The sequence below is a fragment of the Leptodactylus fuscus genome, chromosome 5, assembly GCF_031893055.1.
Source record: "Leptodactylus fuscus isolate aLepFus1 chromosome 5, aLepFus1.hap2, whole genome shotgun sequence".
In the NCBI taxonomy this organism is placed as follows: domain Eukaryota; kingdom Metazoa; phylum Chordata; class Amphibia; order Anura; family Leptodactylidae; genus Leptodactylus; species Leptodactylus fuscus.
In genome coordinates, this window is record NC_134269.1 from 97566031 (window position 1) to 97591663 (window position 25633).

The 25633-nt window shown below is 40.9% G+C and overlaps 1 protein-coding gene across 1 annotated transcript in view; it reads right to left on the reverse strand.

Annotated features, from left to right (window-relative positions):
* Nucleotides 1-1417: 1417 nt before the first annotated feature.
* Nucleotides 1418-25633, reverse strand: part of LOC142203246 (uncharacterized) — a 36828-nt gene continuing 12612 nt past the window's right edge. Inside the window, exons 6-17 of the mRNA XM_075273814.1 lie at nucleotides 25064-25159; nucleotides 21439-21549; nucleotides 21221-21340; nucleotides 15253-15333; nucleotides 10944-11147; nucleotides 9906-9999; nucleotides 9654-9817; nucleotides 8233-8347; nucleotides 6482-6630; nucleotides 4671-4745; nucleotides 3877-3990; nucleotides 1418-2660 (exon numbers count right to left, since the gene is read on the reverse strand). Of these exons, the coding sequence (XP_075129915.1) occupies nucleotides 1440-2660; nucleotides 3877-3990; nucleotides 4671-4745; nucleotides 6482-6630; nucleotides 8233-8347; nucleotides 9654-9817; nucleotides 9906-9999; nucleotides 10944-11147; nucleotides 15253-15333; nucleotides 21221-21340; nucleotides 21439-21549; nucleotides 25064-25159 (2544 nt within the window). The 3' untranslated portion in view covers nucleotides 1418-1439. The remainder of the gene's footprint in view (nucleotides 2661-3876; nucleotides 3991-4670; nucleotides 4746-6481; nucleotides 6631-8232; nucleotides 8348-9653; nucleotides 9818-9905; nucleotides 10000-10943; nucleotides 11148-15252; nucleotides 15334-21220; nucleotides 21341-21438; nucleotides 21550-25063; nucleotides 25160-25633) is intronic.

Genomic DNA, 25633 nt, shown 5'->3' on the forward strand with positions numbered 1-25633 from the left:
TCGTAAAAACACGTTCAGAATGAGCTCGTCAAAAAGCAGCTCCCATTGACTTGAATGGGAACCGGCATACGTGCCCTCCCCATTGAAATCAATGGGAGGCTTTTTTTCCCTATGCTTTCAGTGTATTACACGTGTAATACATTGAAAGCATAGGGAAAAAAAGCCTCCCATTGATTTCAATGGGGAGCGCACGTATGCCGGTTCCCATTCAAGTCAATGGGAGCTGCTTTTTACGTGCTCATTCTGAACATGTTTTTACAATCAGAATGAGCGCAGCGTTACATCGTGTGAAGGCTCCCTTAGACAAAACCAAGATGCTACTGAAGGCAAAAAAACAGCAGAGGAAAAAGAAGAGGGGTAAGGCAGGAAGAATGAAAGAGAGGGGAAACGTAAAGCTAAAAAGAGTGGGAGGTAGAGACACAGCTACCCCAAGCAATACCACTCAAGGTTGGGACATTATGGATTTATATTCAGGAGTGTCCTGGTAAAAAGAACAGTAATGCCAGGATTTACCAAAAGGCCTGATCACAGTTTTTCAGTTAGGCAGTCAACATCCTCCATAACGCAAATTTCCTCAACTTTCTGAAACCACAATCTCAAGGAGGGAGGTTCTTGTTGGTTCCACAGTGTAGAAATGCATGCCCTTGCTATGTTGATGAGGTGGTGGTGATCAGAAAGGTGATTGGTATTGACTGAAATGTCCCACAAACGAAGCAGGAACAAAACAGGGATATCCTCTAAATCTCTCCCCAGAATCTGTCCATTCCACCTCTTAACTTTTTTTCCCTCCTTTTACACCCTGCCTGTCACCCTATTGTTACGTATCTAGCTAAGCCCTGGAGGTGTAATGAACTGTAGGGGGGGGGGGGGGGGGGCAATATTTGCACTCTATAGATTCTCATTTGCATTTGTTGTTTGAACCTGTTACTTACTTGATTTTTTTTTTCGTTCCTGGGGTTCCCCTGGATCTCAAGTACCAAGCTTTTGGCATGATGACTTGGATAGGGAGCACCACTTACAACTGTATATACAACTACCCTACTGAAATCTATGACTAAGCAGGGAGCTGTGAAGTCCCTGCTCTGCCATAGAAGACTGATAGAGTCATGGTGCAGGTGTGACCATTATTACATCAGGCCACCAGTGCTGAACTAGCAGGGCGAGACTCCGGCTGCTCTGCTCATCAGGGTAAATATGAGATTTTTTTTCTCTCTCTCTGTCCGGTATAACTATATTACCATATAGTATAACTATACTTTAGCACATAAGTTAAACAAAGATATTCAAGATAATTTTGTAATGGAAGAAGATGTGATAATATAAGGTGTTCTAATCTACACAAAGCTGATTTTTCCTTAAAAACGAAATTATAGAAAAAATGCAGTATTCAGAGACCAGAAATATTGTTATACATTTATTAATCACATATTTAGAGATTTTCAGTTTATTTGCAACATCATGTTATCAAGTGCACGTACACAATCTTCCCTGCCCATTTCAGTTAAGCATTCCCTTAGACGACACAGTGGAACAGGGTATTTATTTAGTATAATGTTTGTGGGGGACAAGCCTTTGTTTCTTGCCTCATCTTCAATCTCAGTTACTATACTATTGGTTGCTTTCCCAAGCTTTTCTCCCAGTATTTTCCAATTTAGCTCCACGGGACTTTTGGTGTCAAGCAAAGTGCAAAGTGCTACTAGTGTAGCACCTTCAAGCCAGCGAGTACTACAATTCATTCCAAGACTGGCTAACATTCTTGTGTCATGCTGAGGGAACAATATCTCCCATGGCTGTACATTCCATTTACCACAAAGGGGTATATTCTTTTTTTCGGCTTCCAAGATTTGATTAAAATTAAATCCACTAATTTCTTCTACAATTCCTGCTGACCTGACAAAGCCTGCAAGTGTAGCCACTTCAGAAGTGACAGTCAAATTGCGTAGTTCTGTAGGACAAAGATGAAGTTTCTGATAGCTCTGCTCATGGTCATTCCTAAGAAGAATTTCAAGTTCTTTCCCCACCATCTCCAGGAGATGGTAACAGTCTCCCTCTGCATCTTTCACTCTCCAACCCCCGATCAAGTATAAAATTCTCCTGTCTCCTGAGACTTCAATCCTCAACTGAGCCTTTGTAACTACTAGTGCTCCTTGCTTCCAAAGCTGGCATCTGTCTGCTCCAAACATGCACATAAGCTGGATCTGAAGTCGCCCCACTAAAAAATGGCTAAACATTCCTCTACTGCCATCATTCCAGCGGTATCCAATACCTCGCATATTTTCACATCCCCCATGTCTTTCTGGTCCTCCATTAGTAAGCCATCCAGGAACCACAAATTCACCTTCTTGTGTTTTAAAAACCAGTTGAAATGCTTCCAGTAACTCCAGGACGCCATCAACTTCACCATTTGTCAAGTTCAAGGCAGCAGCAACTTCTTCTGAACTCCATCGTATTTTATGAGTTCCAGATGCTGGGCTAAGTGCAAAGCTACCAAACACAGCAAAGATGTCTGTTAGTAGCCAGTTCAAATCCAAGATAACCAAATCGGATGCCAGATTTCTAGGACTCAGAGTAACATTACAGTGCACTTCAGAAGGGACATTTTGGCAAGGCTTTGAGTTTGAGTGTTTCCCTTGCAAAACACAGTAAGGCAGAAATAATAGCTGTCAAAATTAATAATAAACATTAGTAAATCAGCATAAATATTAAATATACATGTTACATTTATAGATGAAGGCATTGTGATTCACTCAGTACCTGTCAGAGATCTATGTGTAGATCCCAATCTATTGGTTGTTTCCCTAGGATTTCAGAAATCCAGGAGACAGAGGAAGGAGCACTATATGTTGCTAAAAGCTGAGGAAGATGGCACTTTTCTCTAATAAACTATACTAAGAAGTTACGCATCAAAATTACTAGTCGGTGCATACAACAGAAAGCAGCTCTGTTCCTATTCAAGTGAATGAGAGTAGACTGCTGTACCCTAGCATCACCACCATAGAGCTATCACTGTAGTGGTGGTGTCAGGGAGCTGCAGCAAAGCTCCCATCCACTTGAACAGGAGCAAAGCTGCTTATGGCATTTCACACTGTAATACATCTCCTTGCAACCGGATGAGCTGATGGGTGGCTGCTGGACCTCCACTGATCAGATACTGATGACCTATTCTATAGATTAGGGGCTACTTCAAACATTTATATCTCCTGCAAGTTAACACAGAACAGTGATATTCTGATGTCATATAAAAGATGGGATTATCAGATCTGTCACAGCTCTACCTGTATTTTTTTTCCAGAGATATCACTAGTTAAAAACATAGTCGAGATTGCTACATTTATGTGCAACTGCAGCAGCTATCAATCATGACTGGGTTTTCAACAGGTGATTTCTCCAGAAATAATACAGGTAGAATTTTGATCTTGGTGCCATATGAAATCTGAGATTATCTTCTATTACACCAAATCACTTTTCTAGACTTAAAAATACCTGAGATATATTGCACTTCTCTGAGTTCCATGACCAACTCCTCTCAGCAACTTGGAATCTGCAACCTTTACCCGAATCTGCATTGGTCCATCTCTTCGCAGTCTTGGCTACAGCTGCTCTAGACAGATGCAGAGTGCTACGTACTGTAACCCTGGTGCTTCAAAAAGCCCAGATCCATTACCATTGAGGTTTCCCTTTCCATCTAGTCTGTATCCTCAATAACAAAGACTACCTCATATTCTTCTTGAAGGAAGGTATTCAAGTGCTTTGTTAAAAGGGACTACCTATGGAGGATCTGAATCCTCTAGGAATTGTAACAGTCTTCAGTTATTTTCATTTTTATGTTAAACTGAACCAGGCTAGAATATAAAATATATTCAGAACTGACGATACCTCAGATATGTTATGCAGATATTCCACAGCTGTTAGAATAGTGCTTAAGCAGACTGGATTTGGCAACACCTGTTGAATCCTCTCAGCAAACTCTTGCCAGCGCTGAAAGCGTACCTAAAAGAGAAGAAATATATGATGAAATGTGTAATGTAAATTGTATATACGTGGAGGAAACTACCTCTCACAGCAGGCACAGCCCTAAGTTACCAGGCTGTGTAATCCTTGCTCCTACCCACTACTATGTACAACCACTTTCTGCTATTGATGCTGTATACACCTATAGTTTGGGTGTACGCTTCCTTCCTGTTACTCAAAGAGTCAGGGCGCATACCTGCAATCCATTCCCAGCTTATCCGTTTTAGTCTGAAACAACTTCACTTGCCACATCCTTTCTGAACAGAGGGTCCTAGTTTGCTAGTTATTGCTGTAAGATTTACCTGCGTTATGACTGTTCTCACTGTGTACTTGTCCGTGACTCAAGTTCAAGACCTTGTTTGATGTCTACAGAGATATACAATGATCTGTCTACTCATTGCTGATCCAGCCGCTTCCTGACTTCTGTATCTTTGCTGCCTGCCCTAACCTGACCATGCTCTTACCTGACCCTTCAGTGTACTATACTGGCAGTCACCTATGCTGTAACCTACACTGGGACCAGTCCAAGAAGCAACAACTTGGTGGTTTCGGTTTTCCCTACAGCAAAGTCCAGAATCAGTCAGCCCACACCTGTTGAGAGCTACAAAATACAAAAAAAATAGACAAATTAAGACGCCTTATAGCACATCATCACTTACTGTTTGTGAGCGCAAATAAGACACTTGTTCCATTATCAGCTGACAGATCTCAGGAACAATATCTTCTGATGAGTTCTATGGTTGTAAACATAAAAGGCCTATTACAGATATGAACTTGCTCTTTATATAAAAATGGTGGCTGTACAAACTAACTCTTAACTGAAGCCCAACAGTCAAAGGGTGCATAAGAACTGTAACCCATTCCCACTGGTGGCATTTATAGATTTCCGTTTTTGACTCCCCACCTTCTAAACTCCATAACTTTGTTATTTTTTCCATTCACAGAGCCATACGAGGGCTTAGTGTTTGCAGGACAAATTGTACTTTTTAATGGTACCATTTAATATTCTGTGCAACATACTGGGAACCTGAAAAAAAAATTGAGGAGGAATTGGAGAAATACTGTGTTTGTGCAACTTTCTTAAGGGCTTTGTTTTTATGGTGTTCATTGTGCAGCCAAAATGACATGTCATCTTTATTCTATGGGTCGGTACAATTCTGGGGATACCAAATTTCTATCATTTTACTTTACGTTTTAACCCCTTAAAAAAAAAAATCCAAATCTTTGCCAAAAAAAAATAATTTGTGAACATTAGCACTGGGTCTCCACTGTACATTCCAAAGCATAGCAATGACTAAGGGACTCAACACCATGTCCTGAAACGCGTAAGCTGTTCCTCTTTTTTTCTTGCTCCTGAAACATGTTTATGTTTTTTATATCAATGAAGTAAAAGTTACATTTTAAGTATTTGATTGCTGGACGATAATTTTTTCTATTTTGTCTGTTGTTGGCCCTTACAGTCTGGGGTTGTCCGTTGCAGTCATTGCATATATACATGCAGTCAGATGTAGCGGTTTTTCCTTTTGATTTTTCGCTATCTTTAAAGACCTGACAACTGCCATAATAGTGCGGCGGATGTCCGGATGGGGCTAAGATTAAATGATATGTTAGAGTGGACATAAACTATATAGGTAAGTTTTATTATAACTATGTATATTAAAAGCTGGTAACGTAAGTAACATTGACAAATCCCGACAGGTGGAAATTACAAAATTACAGTGAAGAGAATGTTCTGTACTAGTGGGATTTGTGAGTTATCCTCTCCTTTTGGGTCTTCAGTTATATCATATATGCAACACTTATCTGCATATCCACAGTCCAGATTTCTTCATTAAATGATGATAAATCTGAAGGGCGGATGGCACCCTTTTCAGAAAAGTGGCGTGGGTGATACAGAATAGAAAAAAGTATCTATTTGATTTAGATTATACTTATATTTCACATAATTTTGTTAATTGACATAAACAATTAAGATTTCTGGGTTTTTTAGGGCATTTTTTCTATGCCTGCCTTTTCACAGTACTGTACCTTACTAATGTGTCAGAGCATACAAATTTTGTTAGTCGTGCTATTTAAAGTAAACCTATCTTCATATAGTTGTAACTAGAAATGAGCGAGTACTATTCGAAACTCCCGTTTCGAATAGCACGCACTCATAGGAATGAATGGACGTAGCTGGCACGCAGGGGGTTAAGTGGCCGGCCAGTGGAAAAGTCTGCATGCCGACCGCTTCCATTTATTCCTATGGGTGCGTGCAATTCGAAACGGGAGTTTCGAATAGTACTGGCTTATCTCTAGTTGTAACGTATCAAATATACAAGATGCCTAGAAACGTGTCTATGAGATGCCTAGAAACAGCTAGGATAGTGGGATTTGGAGGATAAATTGGGAGTGACCATTCTACAGCCAAGGGAAGCAGTTGCTTTTGAATTTTTTTTTTTTTATACAAAAACTTAGCATACAGTGTTACCTGTAAGACGTCTAAAACTGTCTTTGAAAGAGGTTCTCTTATGGCATTTACATCACCCATATTTTTGCAGTTTAGAGAGAAAAACTGCAACTGGAAACTGCTGAACAGCTCATACTCTCTCTTCATCACATTGTCATAAAACTGTTTAGCTGTAAAGAAATTAATAAAAAAAAACTAATTAATGAGTAATTATTAATTTGAGTATTACAAAATGCAATACTTAAAATGCCAATACAACGGCTGATAACATTGGTAAATGCACTGTACACATACTAAAGAATATTCCTATTTAAAATGGAATGTCCTGGTAAATTATGTTTTTTCCACAATCTAACACTCAACACATATTGTAACCAGAGCTGTGGAGTCAGAGTAATAGAGTCGGGATCAATTTTGGGAGGAGTCAGAAAATTATTACTATTGTACAATTAAAAGTACTCTATCATTTAAAAAAAAGTTTTTTAATTAAAAGCACGTAGTAATTGAATTTAGAAAGGCTATTCATTAGAGATGAGCGAGTAATATTCGATCAAATACCTCACCGCCATAGGAATGCGTGTAAGCGGCTGAACACCAAGGGGTTAAGCGCATCGAATCTTACACGCATTCCTATGGCGGCAAGGTATTCAATCGAATACTACTCGCTCATCCCTACTATTCATCTTTTACCTTTATTTTTCAGGTCTGTAGTAATTGTGCTCAGAGAGTACAGGTGCATTTCCCCATGTGCTCAGAGCACAAAGTCGCCATCGCTCCCAGCGCCACTTCTGTCTTCTCTTCCTGACGCCACCGTTGTATTTCTCCTCCTATTCACTGCTTCAGCAGCCAAGGAGTGCTGCTTCTGGAGTCAAAACCCACGTATTCGCAGTCAGCTTTGCCACTTGGGTTCACAGTGAAGAGGAGGAGAAACATATAGGACACGTCAGAGGTGGGGCTGGATTTGATGACGACACTGTGCTCCGAGCATAGGGAGAATGCTCCTTGTACTCTCTGAGCATAACTAGCATAAAGAATAAAAGATGAATAATTTGAAAAAGGTGGCACGGGCCCGCAAAATAAAAGTAAGAGATGAATAGCCTTTGTAAAGACTATTTCTATGTGCTTTTCAGTTAAAAACTTTTTTTAATGATAGAATCCCTTTATTGAATAGTTTGTTGCGTATTTACTTTCCCAGGAATTCAATCATTAGATTTTTTATTAGGTAGAGAATCTTTATTGCTTCTTCATTGACCATGACAGTCAGCCATTTATGAAGGAGTAAAATCATGAGTTGAGATGAGAAATATTAGTCAGAGTTTGTGATTTGGCCTACCGACTTCACAGCCTTGATTGTAATAATAAAAAAGAACGCTTTTTGTAACTAAGCAATATTGGTGCACTTGGGCATTGTAACTGTTTCCCCCATTGCAATGGGTTCTACTACAAGCTGAAGTGCATGAACCACTCCAGTGCTAAATATTTCTTTATGGCCGCATCATGTTTTTAGGAACCCGAAAACCTGTCAAGGACTCTGCATGTTTAAAAGAGTTAAAAAACGCCTACAGTGTCCTTGTTATTTACATTTCACAGGTTACTCCCAAGATACAATTTTGTTTTGCTGTACCAAGAAGAGTCATCTAAACTATGCAACACAATGAGAAAAGAATGTTAATGTATACATATTTTTACAATGGAAGGAAATAGGCAGATGTATCTAATTGTACGGTATGTTGTTACTGTATATCTTACTATACACAGAAGAAGTAACTTACCTATTAATGTTCCGTTTTCAGGTGGCAGAGTATCTAAGTGACTTCCAATTACAATAACATGTGGCTTGGACTGAGAACTGTGAGTTATACTAAGAAATCTGAGCCAAAACATCAACTGAAAAGTGGAATATGTATAAAATATATAAGAACAGTGAAACACAGAACATAAAGTAAGTTGCAGGAAGCTGCATGTAGACCGAGATACTCTGTAAATGGAATAACATTTTGACTCCTATAAACAATACCAGCATTACAACTGGCCAGTGTAAATGTGCTGCTGATCAGCCAACATACACATGAATACAGTATAAAGGAATCTAACGGCAGCATGTCATCTTTTTGTATATTGTCATTCAGCTCAGGTTAGTCCCTGCATGATTTAACTGTTTCACTTTTTCAGAAATCAATAGTACAAGTGAATATAAGCAACTTTGTAATATGTCCTATAAGAGATGCTAATGTTTTTTTTCTCCACTTATCATCCCTTTCTTCTATTCACCCTTCCCTACTACACTACTTAAATCATTAGACAAATGTGTCTTTAGTGAAGACTGGCTAACTGCACACAGGCAGATCAGGTTACATAGAAGTCTATGGAGGGAGGAAGAGGAGCCAAGTAAGAGAGAAACAGACACATGCTGCTTCAGATAGAAAAGCTAGGTTTACACACACAGATTTCTGAACAATTTTGCAAACACTGAAATTGGTGAAAGATGATCATTACACACATAGATATTCTGATAGGTTAGAACCAATCCTTGTCATCTGTTTTCACACATGACACACAGATCAGTTTTCCGTCAGATAAGACAGATGTCTGTCAGATCAACTGGCCATTTACACACGCCAGTTTATCTTTATATTGAACAATAATTATCAGGTATCTGTATGTGTGCTGATCTCTATTGGTGTGAGTAAAGCTCTGGTGAGATAGAAATCCTACTGTTATCTGCTGCAGGATATTTGTGTATTTCTGCTTTTCACTTACTCAGTTTCTCTTCTATCTTGCCCATCCTTTTTCCATAGTCTTCTATGAACTTCTTTATGAAATGATATTAATTACTGTGGTCTCTACACTAGTTCCAGCATAACGCCATACATTGTATAATGGTTGAGCTTGGTATTGCAGCTCCTCCCTATTCATTTGAACAGGACGGAGCTGCAGTACTAGAGCACATCACATTTCTTCTAGTTCTGCTACAAGAATACTCATATATTAATTTAACGTACTTCAATGTAAAATAAATACACTTTGTAGCAACAAATAAATACTATCAAAATGTAGTTCTCTCAACTCTACAACATATATTTTACAAAAATGATAAAAACTAAAAAATGTCTTCTGCATCTAAAGAATCTCCAGCTATAGAAGTTATTTAGGATAAAGATTTTGGTATATGAGGATCTACATTGTTTTATACCTGTTCAAGAGCACACCTCTGTCTTCCATAGAGATCACTTTCAATTCCTTCTAAACTAAACATCACACAGTATAAAGTATTGGGGCCACTGGTGCTGAGCAGTAGAGAGTGGGTGAAACAATACTCCATTTGTCCTGCAAAATCCCAAATTACCAAAGATGTTCCTAAAGAATGAAAACAGAAAAAAAAATAACTGGTAATTCTTACATTAATAATCTTAACCAGAATATTGACTGTAATATTCCAACTCACGTTCCAAACCAGTTTGCGAGCAAGCCACCCCTTTGGTGGAAGAAGGAATCTTTGGACCAGTAAAATAATATTGTAGAAAGGCCAGAGGTCCTGTCTGGTAAGTGAAGAAGGGTAATATGACCATTAAAACATATGTATGGTTTGAACATCCTTTAAAAAATTGACAAGATCAAATCCAGCAAATGACACCAATGATCCATTTTATATATATTTTTTAAATAAATTTTGTCCCAGTACTTTTGCAATACACTGAATCAACTTTTGCACATGTCAGAGCCATCAAAACCAATGTTATGTGGCATCAATCTGGTGGGTGTCCTTGTGAGAGTGTTTATGTCCACCACACAGAATTCCCACAGATCAGAGCTACATTCTCTGTACCTGGCTGCATTGTGGCTTTAATATTACTAATCAAAGCTTTAAACCCCTCTGTCATCCACAATGGCAGCCAACTCTTATACAGTTGGGCAAGTACACCAGAACTATGTTTCAATGTTCCGATGACAATCCAGGCTGTGTCTGCTAGCTCATCCCAACACACCACACTGCCCACCACGTATCTCTCCTGCTCTTCCTGCCTCCTTTCTTCTGTCATGCTGTAGTTCCTGGATGGATTCTGATCTATACATATCAGGGAAGGCTTACTCCAACCATTAGTAGCAGACTGTGATAGAGCTCAGAACTTGCTAAGCACCACTGCTATGATAGTGCCAGTACTGCTTTCTCTCCACAGCAACTGCCACTGTCCTCTCTGTAGCCATAAGTAAGGTGATCCAAGCAAAAGGGAACAATATGGGGATTATAATGCAAACCAGCACAAGGAGTGAAGGGGGTTAAAGTGATACAATGAAGTGTCACTCCCATTACATCCATAGACTTACATGTAGAGAACCACCACTGTATTGTACTCCGTAGTGACTGCAGCAACAAACAGACCCTATAGTCTGAATAGGTTTGGGTCCGGGAGTTGACACCCATATACATCACGCTATTATGTTATAAGATAAAAAATACCCTTTGAGTAATTTAATAAAATACCTCTTTCAGTGCATTGGCAAAGGTAGTTTTTCCTACTCCATTTTGTCCACATATGAAGAGCCTAATCTTTTTACCAGGCTTCCAACTGCCATCTTCCATAACAGGAATCTTATGTGCAGATTCTTCTGACTTGGAGCTGTTCTGCAACGTGACCTTTTTTGGTAGCTTCTGGCATTGCTGGTTAAGAAACATATTTTGCTGTTCCTAAGTAGAATAAAGTGCCGGGGTTGAAGAGAAATCAATTCACACTTGGTTTTTTCTTGTTAAGATGTTAGCAAGTACAGAATGACTATGAGTCTTAAAGAGTAACTAAGCTTTTAGATCATAAATACATAACTTAGGTTTAGATAAACTTTGTAATATACTTTGCTTCCTTCTGCCCTCTTATCAATCTGTATAATAGAACTCTATGGAGAGGGAAGAAAAGGAGAGCTCCTCAAATAAAGAGACATCATTATTATATAAAGACAGTTCTTTTTCACAATACAGTTGCTTTGTCAGAAATTACAGATCATTTATTGCTGTAAATGGCCTCATATCTTTCTCTTTCTGCTTCTCCCCTTCCCTTCTTTATAGAACCCATTGTAAACTGATCTGCTTTGTGTAGGGAGTATGGACTGAAGAAATAAGATAAGGTGTAAAGATAGGAGAAATACGTAAAGATAAAGACACAGGCATTTTTCTTTACTGAAGTATATTACAAGGTTTCACCTGCACCACTGATTTATGAAAAAACTAGCTGGTACCCGCGACTTCGTCTGCGGTGATTGTAGAAGTGGGTATATACAAGGGTGGGTAAGGTTTTCGTACTGTGTATAAGGTATGGGATATGAAATGTAAGTTTGTATCTTGTTTTTTCTGTAATTCAGAGAATACGTGAGACTTTTGTGTTGAAGTTAATTTGTATTTGAGCTGCTATACGGTGTTGGTATATACTGTACATAGTGATTTTGGGACAGAAGTATTTGAAGTTAACCCTTTCCCGTCGATGGCATTTTTTTATTTTCGTTTTTTGTTTTTGACTCCCCTCCTTCTAAACCCCATAACTTTTTTATTTCTCTGCTCCCAGAGCCATATGAGGTCTTAATTTTTCCTGGGACACATTTTTCTTCATGATGCCACCATTATTTATTCTATATAATGTACTGGGAAGCAGGGAAAAAATTCTGAATGGGGTGGATTTGAAGAAAAAATGCATTTCTGCGACTTTCTTACGGGCTTTGGTTTTACAGTGTTCACTGTGCAACCAAAATGACATGTCCCCTGTATTCTGTGTTTCGTTACGATTCCGGGGATACCAAATTTATATGGTTTTATTTACATTTTGACCCCTTAAAAAAATCCAAAACTGTTAAAAAAATTTTTTTTGAAAAGTCGTCATATTCCGACAGGCGTAACTTTTTTATACGTCCATGTATGGGGATGTATAGGGCGTCTTTTTTTGCGGGGTCGGGTGTACTTTGTAGTTCTACCATTTTCGGGAAATGTTATTGCTTTGATCACTTTTTATTCAAATTTTTATCAGAATCAAAACAGTGAAAAAACGGCGGTTTGGCACTTTTGACCATTTTTCCCGCTACGGCGTTTACCGAACAGGAAAAATATTTGTATAGCTTTGTAGAGCGGGCGATTTCGGATGCGGGGATACCTAACATGTATGTGTTTCACAGTTTTTAACTACTTTTATATGTGTTCTAGGGAAAGGGGGGTGATTTGAATTTTTAATCCTTTTTATTTGTTTTTATATTTTTTTTATTTTTTTTAAAAACTTTTTTTTTTGCATTTATTAGACCTCCTAGGAGTATTGACATGGGTGGGCGGTGTCGCGGATTGTCAGAGTGGTGGGGGTCGGCAAACATGGCTGCTCCGGAGCGTTAAAGAGAGCCTCCTGGAGTATCGTTAAGGGGAGGGGCAAAGTGGTAAAGTATATGTATATGAGATTGTGTGGGGTTAGGGGCTAGGCTGTAGAGGGCAAAATGAATTTTGGGGCTTGCTATGGTCCAAAGTGTGTGAGATTGCAGAGATGGTAGTGTGAGTTTGGTTTTGTGTTTGGTTTTGTGCGGGTCCTGGCACAAATGTATGTGCGCTATTGTGAGGAAAAGTAGCCTATTGCGCAATGGGGTGTATTAACTATGTTTGTGGAAAATTTCAGCCAAATCGGTCGAGCGGGTTTTGCGTGATTGACTAACAAACATCCGAACACACAAACCCACAAACATCCAAACTCACAAACTTTCACACTTATAATATTAATAGGATAAATAAATATAAGTTTACTTACGCTTTAAGTACTATAATACTATGATTACTATTTACACATAAATGACCAAAAAATGATAGTATACCCAGCATCACAGCTCTTGTACTGGAACGGGAAGACTACAACATATGTCTGGGATTTAAGATGGCTTGTGATGAAGTATCCCTGCTGAAACTACGTCCTTCAGAAAGAGTGTCAATGGTTTTTATGATGGGTCATAAATAACAGGTCAGTGGGGGTCTGACAGCTTGCACCCCCAGATCAGAGAAGCTTGGAGCATTTGGAAGAGCACGGTAGCCATTTGCTGCTTACCAAGCACAGCATCCTACATTGTATGGTGACTTTGCTTGGTACTGCAGCTCTGCCCCATACACTTAAAAGTACCATGTGATGAATGTCGTGCCATTGGAACATACAACAGGCACAGAATTCAAAGCATATCTTTTCAAGAATGAAGGAGCTGATTAGACATATAAGCACATTGGCAGCTCTTTATACACACTATAAGGCAGGGGTAGCGTTAGTAATGTTGGACCTAAGTTGCTATAGTGTGCAGCTCCAGTGCTTATTTTTAATGCTGAGGCATATATTTATTCTTTTTTTTTTAACTAAAGGTTACTTTATACAGTTGAAGTGCACTAGTCTATAGGGAATGCTATGAAATAATCTAAAATCCAGTTAATGTTTTCCAGTACTCATTTCCACTTCAACAAGGACAGAAAGGTTATAAATAAAGTACATGGGACTAAACTGTTTGTTCGTCAGGTAACTATCCTGCACTACCTAGACCAATAAGGCTAAGTATGAAAGGGTCCACTTTAAAGTGCCGGAGCTTCTCCATATTGCTGGAAATTATCTTTAAAATGTATCCTCGTATCTGCCTTTTACAACTCTGATGTCACACTTAAATTTTTGGTGAGAGATCGGCAGTTACCAATGTCACCATCAAGGGCATAGCTAAAGGTTCATGGGTCCTGGTGCTAGAGTTCAACTTCTGGACCTTCTTCTTATCACACCCCAACAGCAACTTTACCCAACACTTACCATTTCATCCTGCTGAATAGCAAAACAGTGCAGGGTTCACATATTATAAGGCTAGACCAGAACTGAGCACATAATTTTGAAATGCTATTTACACCAAGTGCATTACTAATGTACCAGCTGACTCTTTTATGTTCCTCTTTTGGGCAACACACACATGACTGATGTGGCCAGACTGAAAACCACTCAGCCAAGTCAGCTGCCATTCATTTCTGTTATGTCATGAAGAATTTATAGTTTAATGATTGTTCGCTGTGAATGGGCACATGGTTTATGGGAATACAAGTCCCTGTGTTTTTCAGCTGCCACATCTGGTTTAACCCTAGACAACCCCATGATGAGGGCTCTGATATGTGGCAGCAGATAAAATGTATGTCTCCTATAAATTCTGCTGCATATGTAACTGCAGTATATACAGCATATATATTACTGATACATGGGAGTTTTTCCCAGAGGATGACAGCTCCTTCCTTTGGATTAGAAAGCCATTATGCCTGGCAGTAGCCAAGCTTAGGGCCTAAGCACCTGAAGCAGCATTATTTTGCTGGGGCACTTCAATCTCCAGAGATTAGTACTAGAGATGAGCGAGTACTATTCGGATCAGCTGATCCGAACAGCACGCTCGCATAGAAATGAATGGACGTCAAAGCGGAAGTACCAGGTGCATCCATTCATTTCTATGGAGCGTGCTGTTCGGATCGGCTGATCCGAATAGTACTCGCTCATCTCTAGTACTAATCTCTTACCTGCACAAACTCACTGTCTGTACTTCTGGACTGTGGTTTTTTACTTCTAGAAAAAAAGCAAGGCAGATTCCGCCTTGAAAAAGCCATTGAAATCAATGGGAGGTGGAAATACATAATTTGTTTTTTGAAAAAACCACATCAAAAATCGTAAGCATTTTTTAAAATGAATTTTACAGGTCCATACACTATGTTGGAGAACATGTTAAACATACTGTATAATATGTATTATGTCAAGCTTATATTATACTATATTATAATTTACCTGGGTTTTTTTCTTGATCAATTTAATAATATTGATTGGAGCAGTTATTTTTGTTGCTTCATCGTAGACAGTCAGGCCCATCTAAATATCATAGAAAGAATCACAGTCAAACAGTACAATTACTGAGAAGCTAAAAAGAAGCGTTCTGATAAAATGACTGTATGAAGAATACTGGTGGAGTTCTGGTGCAGCTATTACAGTCTTCCACCAGTTCCAGAGAATTACAATGGAGTTCTAATAGCTGCAGTAGCTGTACCAGATTCTTATACCAGTGTGTTCCAGAGTATTAAATATTTTATCCATACTTATCACAAATAATAATATTCAAAAATATTTTCTTTGAAAAATAATCATTACTTTTAGGGTGCTTATACATGCTGCGGCCCTACAGTTAGCAGTAATTGCCAGACACATTCAGGTTTTTTTAAATCCCATTTTTATGTATTTAATGATTTTCCGTGGGCCCTTAGCTTTACTTGGATTTTCAAACTACAATAGGTCTGGTCAATCTAGATTCTAGAAGGTAATTGCTGTATTGGTTGGTTGTTGTCTGCAGACTCTCTAGACTTGCGGAATGTGTAATGTCTACAGTATTCAGCCAGTTGAGTATGTGTCGTGCATGTGCACGAGTAAAACCTGTTACTGATTACATCACTGCTTGCGCTGCTTAGAAGCAGTCTTCATGTAGGAGAGTCTGTCAGTATGTGACATACTACCAGTCGCTGACTGTCTGTTCTAGCTAAACAATAGGTAACACAAGTGTGCAGCCCAAGGCCCTTCCAATCTGTCTTTCGATGCTCTGTTCTGATATTTCGAAAGCATGTCTTATAAAATATTGGAATAAAGTCAGGCATGGGAAACATTCAGGCTGTACAATCCATCATGTGCATGAGACCTACATCAAAAGTCTGCAAGCCTTTCTTCACTACCCCGAAACACATTGTCATACACACAGGCACAGAAGATCTCTCTGACCAGCCCCAACAGATAGCGGGCCAACTGGTCCAACTAGCAGAGAAAGCAAAGCAACAGTTCCCAGACAGTAGTATCATCCTGTCATCTCTGCTCCCACGAGAAGACATCTCTGAAGCTACCATCATGGGGATCAACAAAGAGCTGGCAACCAGAATCAGACAAACATCAGGCATCACCCTGGCACAACACCCCTCCATAGATAAGCGTCACCTATATGATGACAAACACCTCAATAAACATGGCGTCAGCCTCCTAGCGAAGGAATTCAAAGACTTAGTGCTCAACAGAGCCCCCGGGCCTAGACAACAAACAAGACAAAGAACCATGGAAATAATACCCGACAACCGCCAATATCCAAGACAGAACCCCCCAAAGATGCCACCTATCAAGAAAAAGCCAACCAGAGCAACCCAGAGCACCAACATAGAGACAATAAAGAGAATAGAGCATGCGGTCACTACAATGGCCACAACAGCAATGCACATAAACCAATACCTGGCCACACTGCAACCAACCAAGAACCCAGCCCGTCCTCTGCAGGACAGCTCATTACAAGGTTTACACACTGAAGATGAAATCACTAACTATCAGTAGTTGGAACATACAAGGGCTGAACGCCTCAGCCTTTGGATCTAAATCAAAAGATCCAGACTTCATAGACAGACTAAAAAACATAGACATTCAAATCCTCCTAGAGACATGGACCCGGGCAGATGACGAGTCCCTAACACCCATGGGCTTCAAGGAATTCTCAGTGCCCGCCCAGAAAAATAAGACCACCAAACATGGCCGCCACTCAGGAGGCATACTAATATGGTACAAGGAGGAGCTCAAAGAACACGTAAAAGCTACCAAACGTGGAACCAATCACATATGGATAAAAATAAGCAGCTCCATCCTCAGCGGCCAGCAGGACATCTATCTCTGTGCAGTATATATGCCCCCACCAGGGTCCCCCTACCACCACCCCGACACTTACGAGGTCCTACAAAGGGAAGCCGCCCAATTCCAACCCAAAGGCAGAGTACTAATATGCGGAGACCTGAATGCAAGGACAGGCACAGAGATAGACTACCTGCCTCCTGACGACAACCCACATACGCACGGTAGTGAGATCCACCACCCAGAACCCACACAGACAAGAAGAAACAGCCAAGACAGAATTGTCAACAAGAGTGGGAGACAACTGCTGAACATGTGCCGAAGCCTAGGACTGTACATAATAAACGGACGTACCACAGGCGATCCCAGAGGACGCTTCACACTAAACTCTCAAGTGGGCAACAGCGTGGTGGACTATGCCATTACAGACGCAGACCTGTCAGACATTGAAGACTTCACAATCGCACCTGACTCCCATCTATCAGACCACAACCAGATCCTACTATACATGAGAACCAGGAACAAAACACCCACACATGAGCCCCAACAGTCCGGCCTCTACAACCTACCAAGACATTTCACATGGGCCAACCACCAGGCCATAGAATATACCAACGCAACCAACCGACCCGAAATCAAGACACTGCTCACAAACTTCCATACAAACACCTATCAGCCAGACCAACAGGGAGTCACCAGAGCTGTGAAGGATCTCAAGTACATCCTACAGACCACAGCAGAACTAGCAGGCCTGAAACGAACCAAACCCATAAGACAAACCAACAAACAGTCCCACAAATGGTTCGACAGCGACTGCAGAGCACTACGCCATACCCTAAGAACAGCCTCCAACCAAAAACACAGGGACCCCAACAACAAGGAGGTGAGGGAAGCCTACAACAATCTATGCAAGCAATACAAGGGCACCCTCAGAGAGAAGAAACAGAGATACCTCTCCCACAAAATCGAGCAACTAGAGGACTCCCTCCAGGACAGCTCATTCTGGGAGACCTGGCACCACATGGGCACAAAGCCCAAGAAAAACTCTCTCCACATCCAAAATGGCAATATCTGGCTCAACTACTTCAGAGGTCTCTACAAAAACATCCCAGAAGAAGAACTAACTCCAGAACAGCAACAGATAATCACCAAACTGAGGGACATGGAGAAAGTCATCAAAGACTTCCAGAACCCTCTGGACTCACCAATCACCATAAAAGATATACAGGAAAGAATTGTCCTGCTGAAAGGCAAAAAGGCCAGTGGCCCTGACGGCATCCTACCAGAGATGATCAAATACAGCCCTCCAGCAATACACACGGCACTGGCAAAGCTATTCACCCTCGTGCTCAATGCTGGACACTTCCCCGAAGACTGGAACAAAGGGCTCATAACCCCCATCTACAAGAATGGGGACCAATATGACCCCAACAACTACAGAGGGATCTGCGTCAGCAGCACGCTGGGGAAACTGTTCAACAGCATCATCAATAACAGAATCCTCACCTTCCTCACACAACACGGGGTCCTCAGCAAGAGCCAAGCAGGGTTCATGCCAAACCACCGCACCACAGACCATATCTACACCCTGCACAGCCTCATCAAGACGCACGTCCACAACACCAGAAGAGGCAAGATATTCGCCTGCTTCGTGGACTTTAAGAAGGCGTTTGATTCAGTATGGCACCCAGGCCTACTCCTAAAACTCCTAGAGAGCGGAATAGGAGGAAGAACGTACGACGTCATCAAGAGCTCCTACACCGGAAACCAGTGCAGTGTGAAGGTGAATGGGAAAAGGACCGCATACTTCCAACAGGCCCGAGGGGTCAGACAAGGCTGTAGCCTGAGCCCAACGCTCTTCAACATCTATATCAATGAACTGGCTACAGCCCTGGAGACCTCACCAACCCCAGGCCTCACCCTGAACAATCGAGAGGTGAAGTTCCTGCTGTATGCCGATGACCTCCTACTCCTGGCCCCCACCGAGAAAGACCTCCAAGAAAGCCTGTCAGTGCTGGAAAAATTCAGCACCACATGGGCCTACCCATCAACCAGAAGAAGACCAAAATCATGGTATTTCAGAAGAAGGGCCACAATAAAGCCTCCACCACCCCACAATTCACACTGAACGGCTCCACACTGGAGAAAACCAACAGCTACACCTACCTGGGGCTGGAGCTCAGCCAATCAGGAAGCTTCAAAGCAGCAATAGAAACCCTGAAAGCAAAAGCCTGCAGAACCTTCTACGCCATCAGAAGACAACTGTACCACCTCAAACCACCGGTGAGGGTCTGGCTGAAGATATTTGACGCAGTCATCACCCCGATCCTTCTCTATGGCAGTGAAGTTTGGGGCCCAGCCACCTACCCAGACCAGTCAAAGTGGGATTCCAGCCCAACAGAGAACTTCCACCTGGAGTTCTGCAAATACCTGCTCCATGTCCATCGCAACATCTCCAACATGGCCTGCAGGGCAGAGCTAGGCAGACTCCCCCTATGGCTCACCATACAGAAGAGGGCGCTAGCTTTCCAGGCACACATCCAGGGGAGCAAGCCCGACTCCTACCACCACCAAGCCTGGCTAAGCCACCTGAGCAAACCAGACATTCACCAACCAAACAGCAGCCAACCACCAAACCAAAAACACCAACAGATGATAACCAAGGCCGAAATAAAGGCGACCACAGAGGCAAACAGAGAGCGGTACATTGAAGAATGGAGAAATGAAATAAATAACTCCAAGAAACTCACCGTGTACCAATCCCTACAAAGGGACTACACCATGGCCACCTACCTGGAGAGAATACGCCACCCCAAGCACAGACAGACCCTGAGCCGGTACAGACTGAGCGCCCACAACCTAGAGATAGAGACGGGGCGATACAGGCAGACGTACAAGCCACGGGAGAAGAGACTGTGCCAGCACTGTGACCAGGGGGTCCTAGAAGACGAGACCCACTTCCTGCTACACTGCACCAAATACTCAGCTGTGAGGGCCGTCTACTACCAAAGACTCTCTGCCCACATCCCAGACTTCAGATCTGCAGACGAGAAGAGGAAACTCTACATCCTACTGGGAGAAGAAGAAGCCAGTGTGGAGATCGCTGCCCAATACGTGTCCAGCTGTCACCAAACCAGAGGAAGATGAGACTCCATGGACTGTTATATTTATCCCAAAACACCCGCCCCACCCACCCCCACCCCCACCTCCCCATATAGCAGTCACCAACGAAGAGGAAGACGAGACTCCACGGACTGTTATACCCCAAACCAACCGCCCTGCCCCACCCCACCTCCAACCCCCCCCTAATAGCAGTCACCAACGAAGAGGAAGATGAGACTCCATGGACTGTTATAACCCAAACCCCCCCCCCATACCCACCACCCACCCAACCCAACTCCCCCCCCCACACACACTTTACTAGCTTTGGCAATGCCAAATACCTATTCGGACGTGCCAATAAAGCATTTTTTGATTTGATTTTTTTATTTGATTTTGTTACTCTAAATCAGCCAAATTCATTAAGATGTGCATGACAAATTTATGGCACAAGTTACAGCAAATCTGTTGGTCTGCAGAGGCCCCGGCCATCTTGCTAAACTCTAGTATTTATTGAAAAGTGGCAAGGGGCTTCGAGAGTTGCTAGTCCTAGTGCAAATATGTTATGTGATGCAATTGTAATGACATTCCCCCAATCTTTTCAAAATCATGTTAGTAGAACGAAAAGATAATTTTGGTTGAAAAGCAAGGTTATACAATTTGATATTGCTTGATTTACAGTTTTTTAAGCATATGTATGGTTTACAGCTTATAGGCATGATTTTTACATACAGCGTTCTTTAGAGAAATGCTAGGTTCACACTACAGTCACTTCTCTGTTGGTCAGGTCTTTTGGGAAACCTGAACAAAGGAGAGGTAGACCGCTGTAACAGTAGTAACACTCAGAGCCTGGCAGACCTCACTGTCTATAATGGGTTCCTTTGGGTGTCCATTGTTTTTAAACTAAAACCACCAGAGGAAAAAGTCCTCATTGAAGGACCTTATTCAGATACTGAGACAGAGACTCTAGCACACATATGAAAGAAGCCTAAGATGTAATACTCTTACTTACAGAGTTTCGATTTAAGAGGTCAGGGTTGTGCTTGAGGGCAAGTGAAATGAGAAGCTCTGAATCCTTACATCCCTCCATAGCTGCTCCTCTCAAAACAGCAAAAATAAAATTCTCTCCGGCCTGTGAAGAAAGTTTATTAATGATACATGCATATGCAAAACTAGGTTAAAGCTGAATTTTCCATCTTTGATTTAAAAATCACTTGTGTTAAATCATACCAAATTGTTGATGTTTGGATCTGAACCTCCATGCAGAAGCACTTGACATATGGCAGAAGATAAGGAAGGTGGCCTCAAGTAGGAAGCCAAGTGTAAAGGTGTATTACCCTCCTATAAAATACACAGAATTGTTTTCTTAATACTATGAAGATCTTCTCTCCCCCCCCAAAAAAACAATTAAAAATAAATAAAGAGAATGGAAAAAGGTAACAGAATAATAATGAAAAATACCTTAAAATATACAAAGATTAAAGCTATGTCCCTGTGGACCATAAATGCTGCAAGAAAGGGATTCTGTATCAAATGAAATCCTAACGATAAATCTTAGATCTTAAAATGCAGCCCCAAAGTACTTTGTGATCACATTAAGGACTCACTTAAATGGCTTGTATACCACTAGAAATGTTGCTGGACCCTGTTGGACTTAAGAATGAGATTAACCCATATATGTTGTTTAGTGAACCTTGAGTTGATGTTACTGTTTTTGCAGATGTCCTGTCTGTCTGATGCTCTATCATGAACACGATTGCACTCTCTTTTAACCGGACACAAAGTCCTGCATGTCCGACTTTGTGTCCAGTAAAAAAAACACATTTTTGCTGCGGAGTCCAGAAGACGCTCACGGGCGGACACTTTACAAACCCATTAAAATGAATGGGTTTGAAAACTGCCGGTTTCAGTCTACTGTTCAGTTTCTCAGGCAGAAGACGGAAACCTGCATAGCGGAGACCGGGTGCAGGTGTGAACCCGCCCTCATATTAACCAAGGTATATCTACTGTATGGGCGGGCCTCCATGTTGTACGCCCATGTTTGTTTTATATGTAATTTTTTGAGTTATTGATTATTCTTTTCTTTTTAAGTGTGTTTTTTGTCAAAAAGCTTTGTAATTGTAAAATGAAAAAAACATTGTTAATAAATATAACGTGATTTAAAAAAAAAAAAAACAATTTGCTGGAATAGTATTCAAGTGCCATGTCTCATTTGCAGAGCCCCTAGAGTACTAATACAATAGAAACCAGAAAAAAGTGACCCATTTTGGAAACGACACCCTTGACAGAATTTATCAAGGGGTATAATGAGCATTTTAACCCCACATCCTTTTCACAGATTTTATTAAAATTGGGATGTGTAAATAAAAAATTACTTAAACGTCACTTTATCCCCAAAGTTTTCATTTTCACAAGGGGTTAAAGAAGAAAATGCACCCCACAGTTTCTAAAACAATTGCTCCTGAACACGGCAATAGCCAATATATGGTCATAATCTACTGTATGGGTACTTAGCAGAGTGCTATTTAGCTTTTGGAGGGCAGATTTTGATGGAATAGTTTTCTTTTTTTTTTTTTTTTAAATAAATTCTTTATTTATAAACAAAATAACAAGACACAAAAAACAGCAGTAGACATGATAGGGCTGGCACACCCTGGCCAGAGCAAATGAAACATCACTGATTGACCAGATAGATGACGCAGGAGCTTGTCAAAGGGGAGTAAGAACACAAAGGAACAACCGCCCAGGGAAAGACAAGTTAAAAGAAACAAGCAAGGTAAGTAATGTGGAAAGCACTGATCCAAGACAATCCCAGGGCGGGTAACACAACCAGACCGAGCCCAGCTAATCCGGACATGGGAAACATTAAACAGTGGGAAAACCCACTAATGCAGGTCTCTGAGGCATACCGCAGTATACACTCGGAGAGCTGCCAAACCTAACTAACAGGGGGGAGCGGTAGTTCAGAGGCTCAAAACCACCATTCCCCAAGCAGCAATATAAAATGTATCGGAGGTAGCAGCGAAGAGGTCAGGGCCAGGATCAAAGGACCATGAACGCCTTCAGACCCATGCGCCCCCTATCCGAGATGGAGCGCCGCGCACCACGGCCCGCCAGAGTTAAAAGAGAAAACCACACAGCTACAATCCAAGCCACGGTACCAACAGTTGAAGGCACATCACAGTGGGAGGCAGAGAGCGGCGGGCCGAGGAGGGGGGGGGGCAAAACACACCACCGGCAAGCGACGAAGAACAAAGTCCACGACGCTTACCCGCGGGGCACAAAAACTTAGTGACAGCATGACCTAATGATGGAATAGTTTTCATGTGCCATGTCTCATTTGCAGAGTCCCTGAAGTACCAGGACAATGGAAACCCCTAGTGGCCCCATTTTAGAAACTGCACCCCTCAAGGAATTTCTTGAGGGGTATTATCATTTTTAGGCCAAGAGTGCTTCCCAAAAATTAATGTACAAAGTGATAAATTAAAATTTTTTAACAAATATGCAATTTCAGTGCCCAATATGTTGCACCCACTTTGTGTCATCAGAGACCTTCATTCCTAAAACCATTAATTGAGCTATTCTGGGTGTAAAAAAGCTGTATATGTGGATGTAAACTGCTTTTTGAGAACACAGCAGGGCTCAGAAGGGAAAGAGCACTGTGCTTTTTAGCTTTTGGATTGTAGATTTAGAGGGACTTTCTGGATACCATGTTGTTTTTGCAGAGCCCTAGAGGTGCCCGTAAATTGGAATTCCCCAAGAAGTGACCCCATTATGTAGGGAAATTTGAGATGTATTTTTGTAATGACACCATTTTTGGGTACCTATAACTTATTGACTAAATTTTATTTCACTCTTTCTTGAAGGATTAAAAAAAAAAACCACATCAAGTCTGGCATAGCGTTTTACCTTTTTTCTACCCAGTCTGCAGCATAACTAACATGTTACCTTTATTCTGTGGGTCAGTATGATTACGGCAATATCTAATTTATATTGTTTTTTATGTGTTAATTTTGCAGAACAAAAACCATTTGGGGACATAAAAGTTATTTTGCATCACCATCTTCTAAGGTGCATAACATTTTTATTTTTGGGTTGATAGAGTTAGTTAAGGGCCTATAATTTACGAGACAACCTGTGCTTTTTATTGGTACTGTTTTGAGGTACATGTGACTTTTTGGTCACTTTTTATATATCTTTTTGTAAGACGAAATAGCAAAAAAATGATCATTTCCAGCATTTTTCTGTTTTATTGTACAGATTGTTACGAATGTGGCGATACCAAATGTGTAATTTTTTTTGCATACAATTCTTTTTGTGACTTATTTATTCATGTTTTTTAAATACACTTCACTTTTTTTCACTCTTTAATGTTTGACAGTGGCATATGAGAGGTTAAAACCCAAGATTGGCGCTCATCTCTGACCTGTGGGTTACGTAGCAGGGTGTTAGCTGTCAGTTATAGCTAACACCCACTCCCGATGCCGCTCGTACAGATAGTGAGTGGCTGGGCAGCCAAGAACGTAATAGTACCTTCTTGCCATGTTAAGGATGTCCACAACCTAGAATACTTGACGGCTTGCCTGAATAATACAGTCTAAGTCTTTGATGCAATTTGACTCAACAGGAATGGGAAATACAAAGAAAGTACTTATTCTCCACCCTTCTGCTGAATCTACTTGTGGCTTTAGGTTAAAAAAAAAAAAAAAAAAACGCCGCAAAATCTGCAACAAAAAAGCAGGTGTGCAATGTGTGGCCTAAAAGTGTTTTTGCACTTCAGGTTAATAAAGCTGAATAAACGTTATAAGTAAAAAGCTATGCAAACAGACTAGTATTCTCATTGTGGCTTCCATACCTGGTCTTGGAGGTTTGCGTCAGCTCCCTTTTCTATCAGAAGCTTAACAGTTTCAATGCTTCCACCACGAACAGCTTCATGGAGGGGGGTAAAGTCCTAAAACAAAATTATAGCTACAGTAACTGATTACAGATTACAGCTATTTCCTCTTGAAAGTTGGCCAGGACATGGCAGAGCTCAACTGGGCATGATGTGACCTTTTTTTTCTGTTAGACCATGTTTTTTCCTTCCAGAATTAAAAAATGGCAAAGGTATTTGGCAACTGCTTATCATCCCTATTTAACCAGTTTTTTTTAACCTGTATTCCATGGACAGAATTTGATTCTACTGGTGTTAAACCGTGTCTTTGCATATATCCATTTCTGTCCACTGACCTTTGGTCTGTAAAACATGAAATGGAGGCACACTCTTTTTTGGTGCATTTTGCCCATCTACGGGTCTGTGAAAATAATACACATATCTATACAGTATACAGAAATAACATGCACTAAAAAACAATGTACTTTAAAAATGAGTAACTTGGTAAATACGTAGCATTACTTATCTTGCATAGAGTTTGAGTTATGGTCT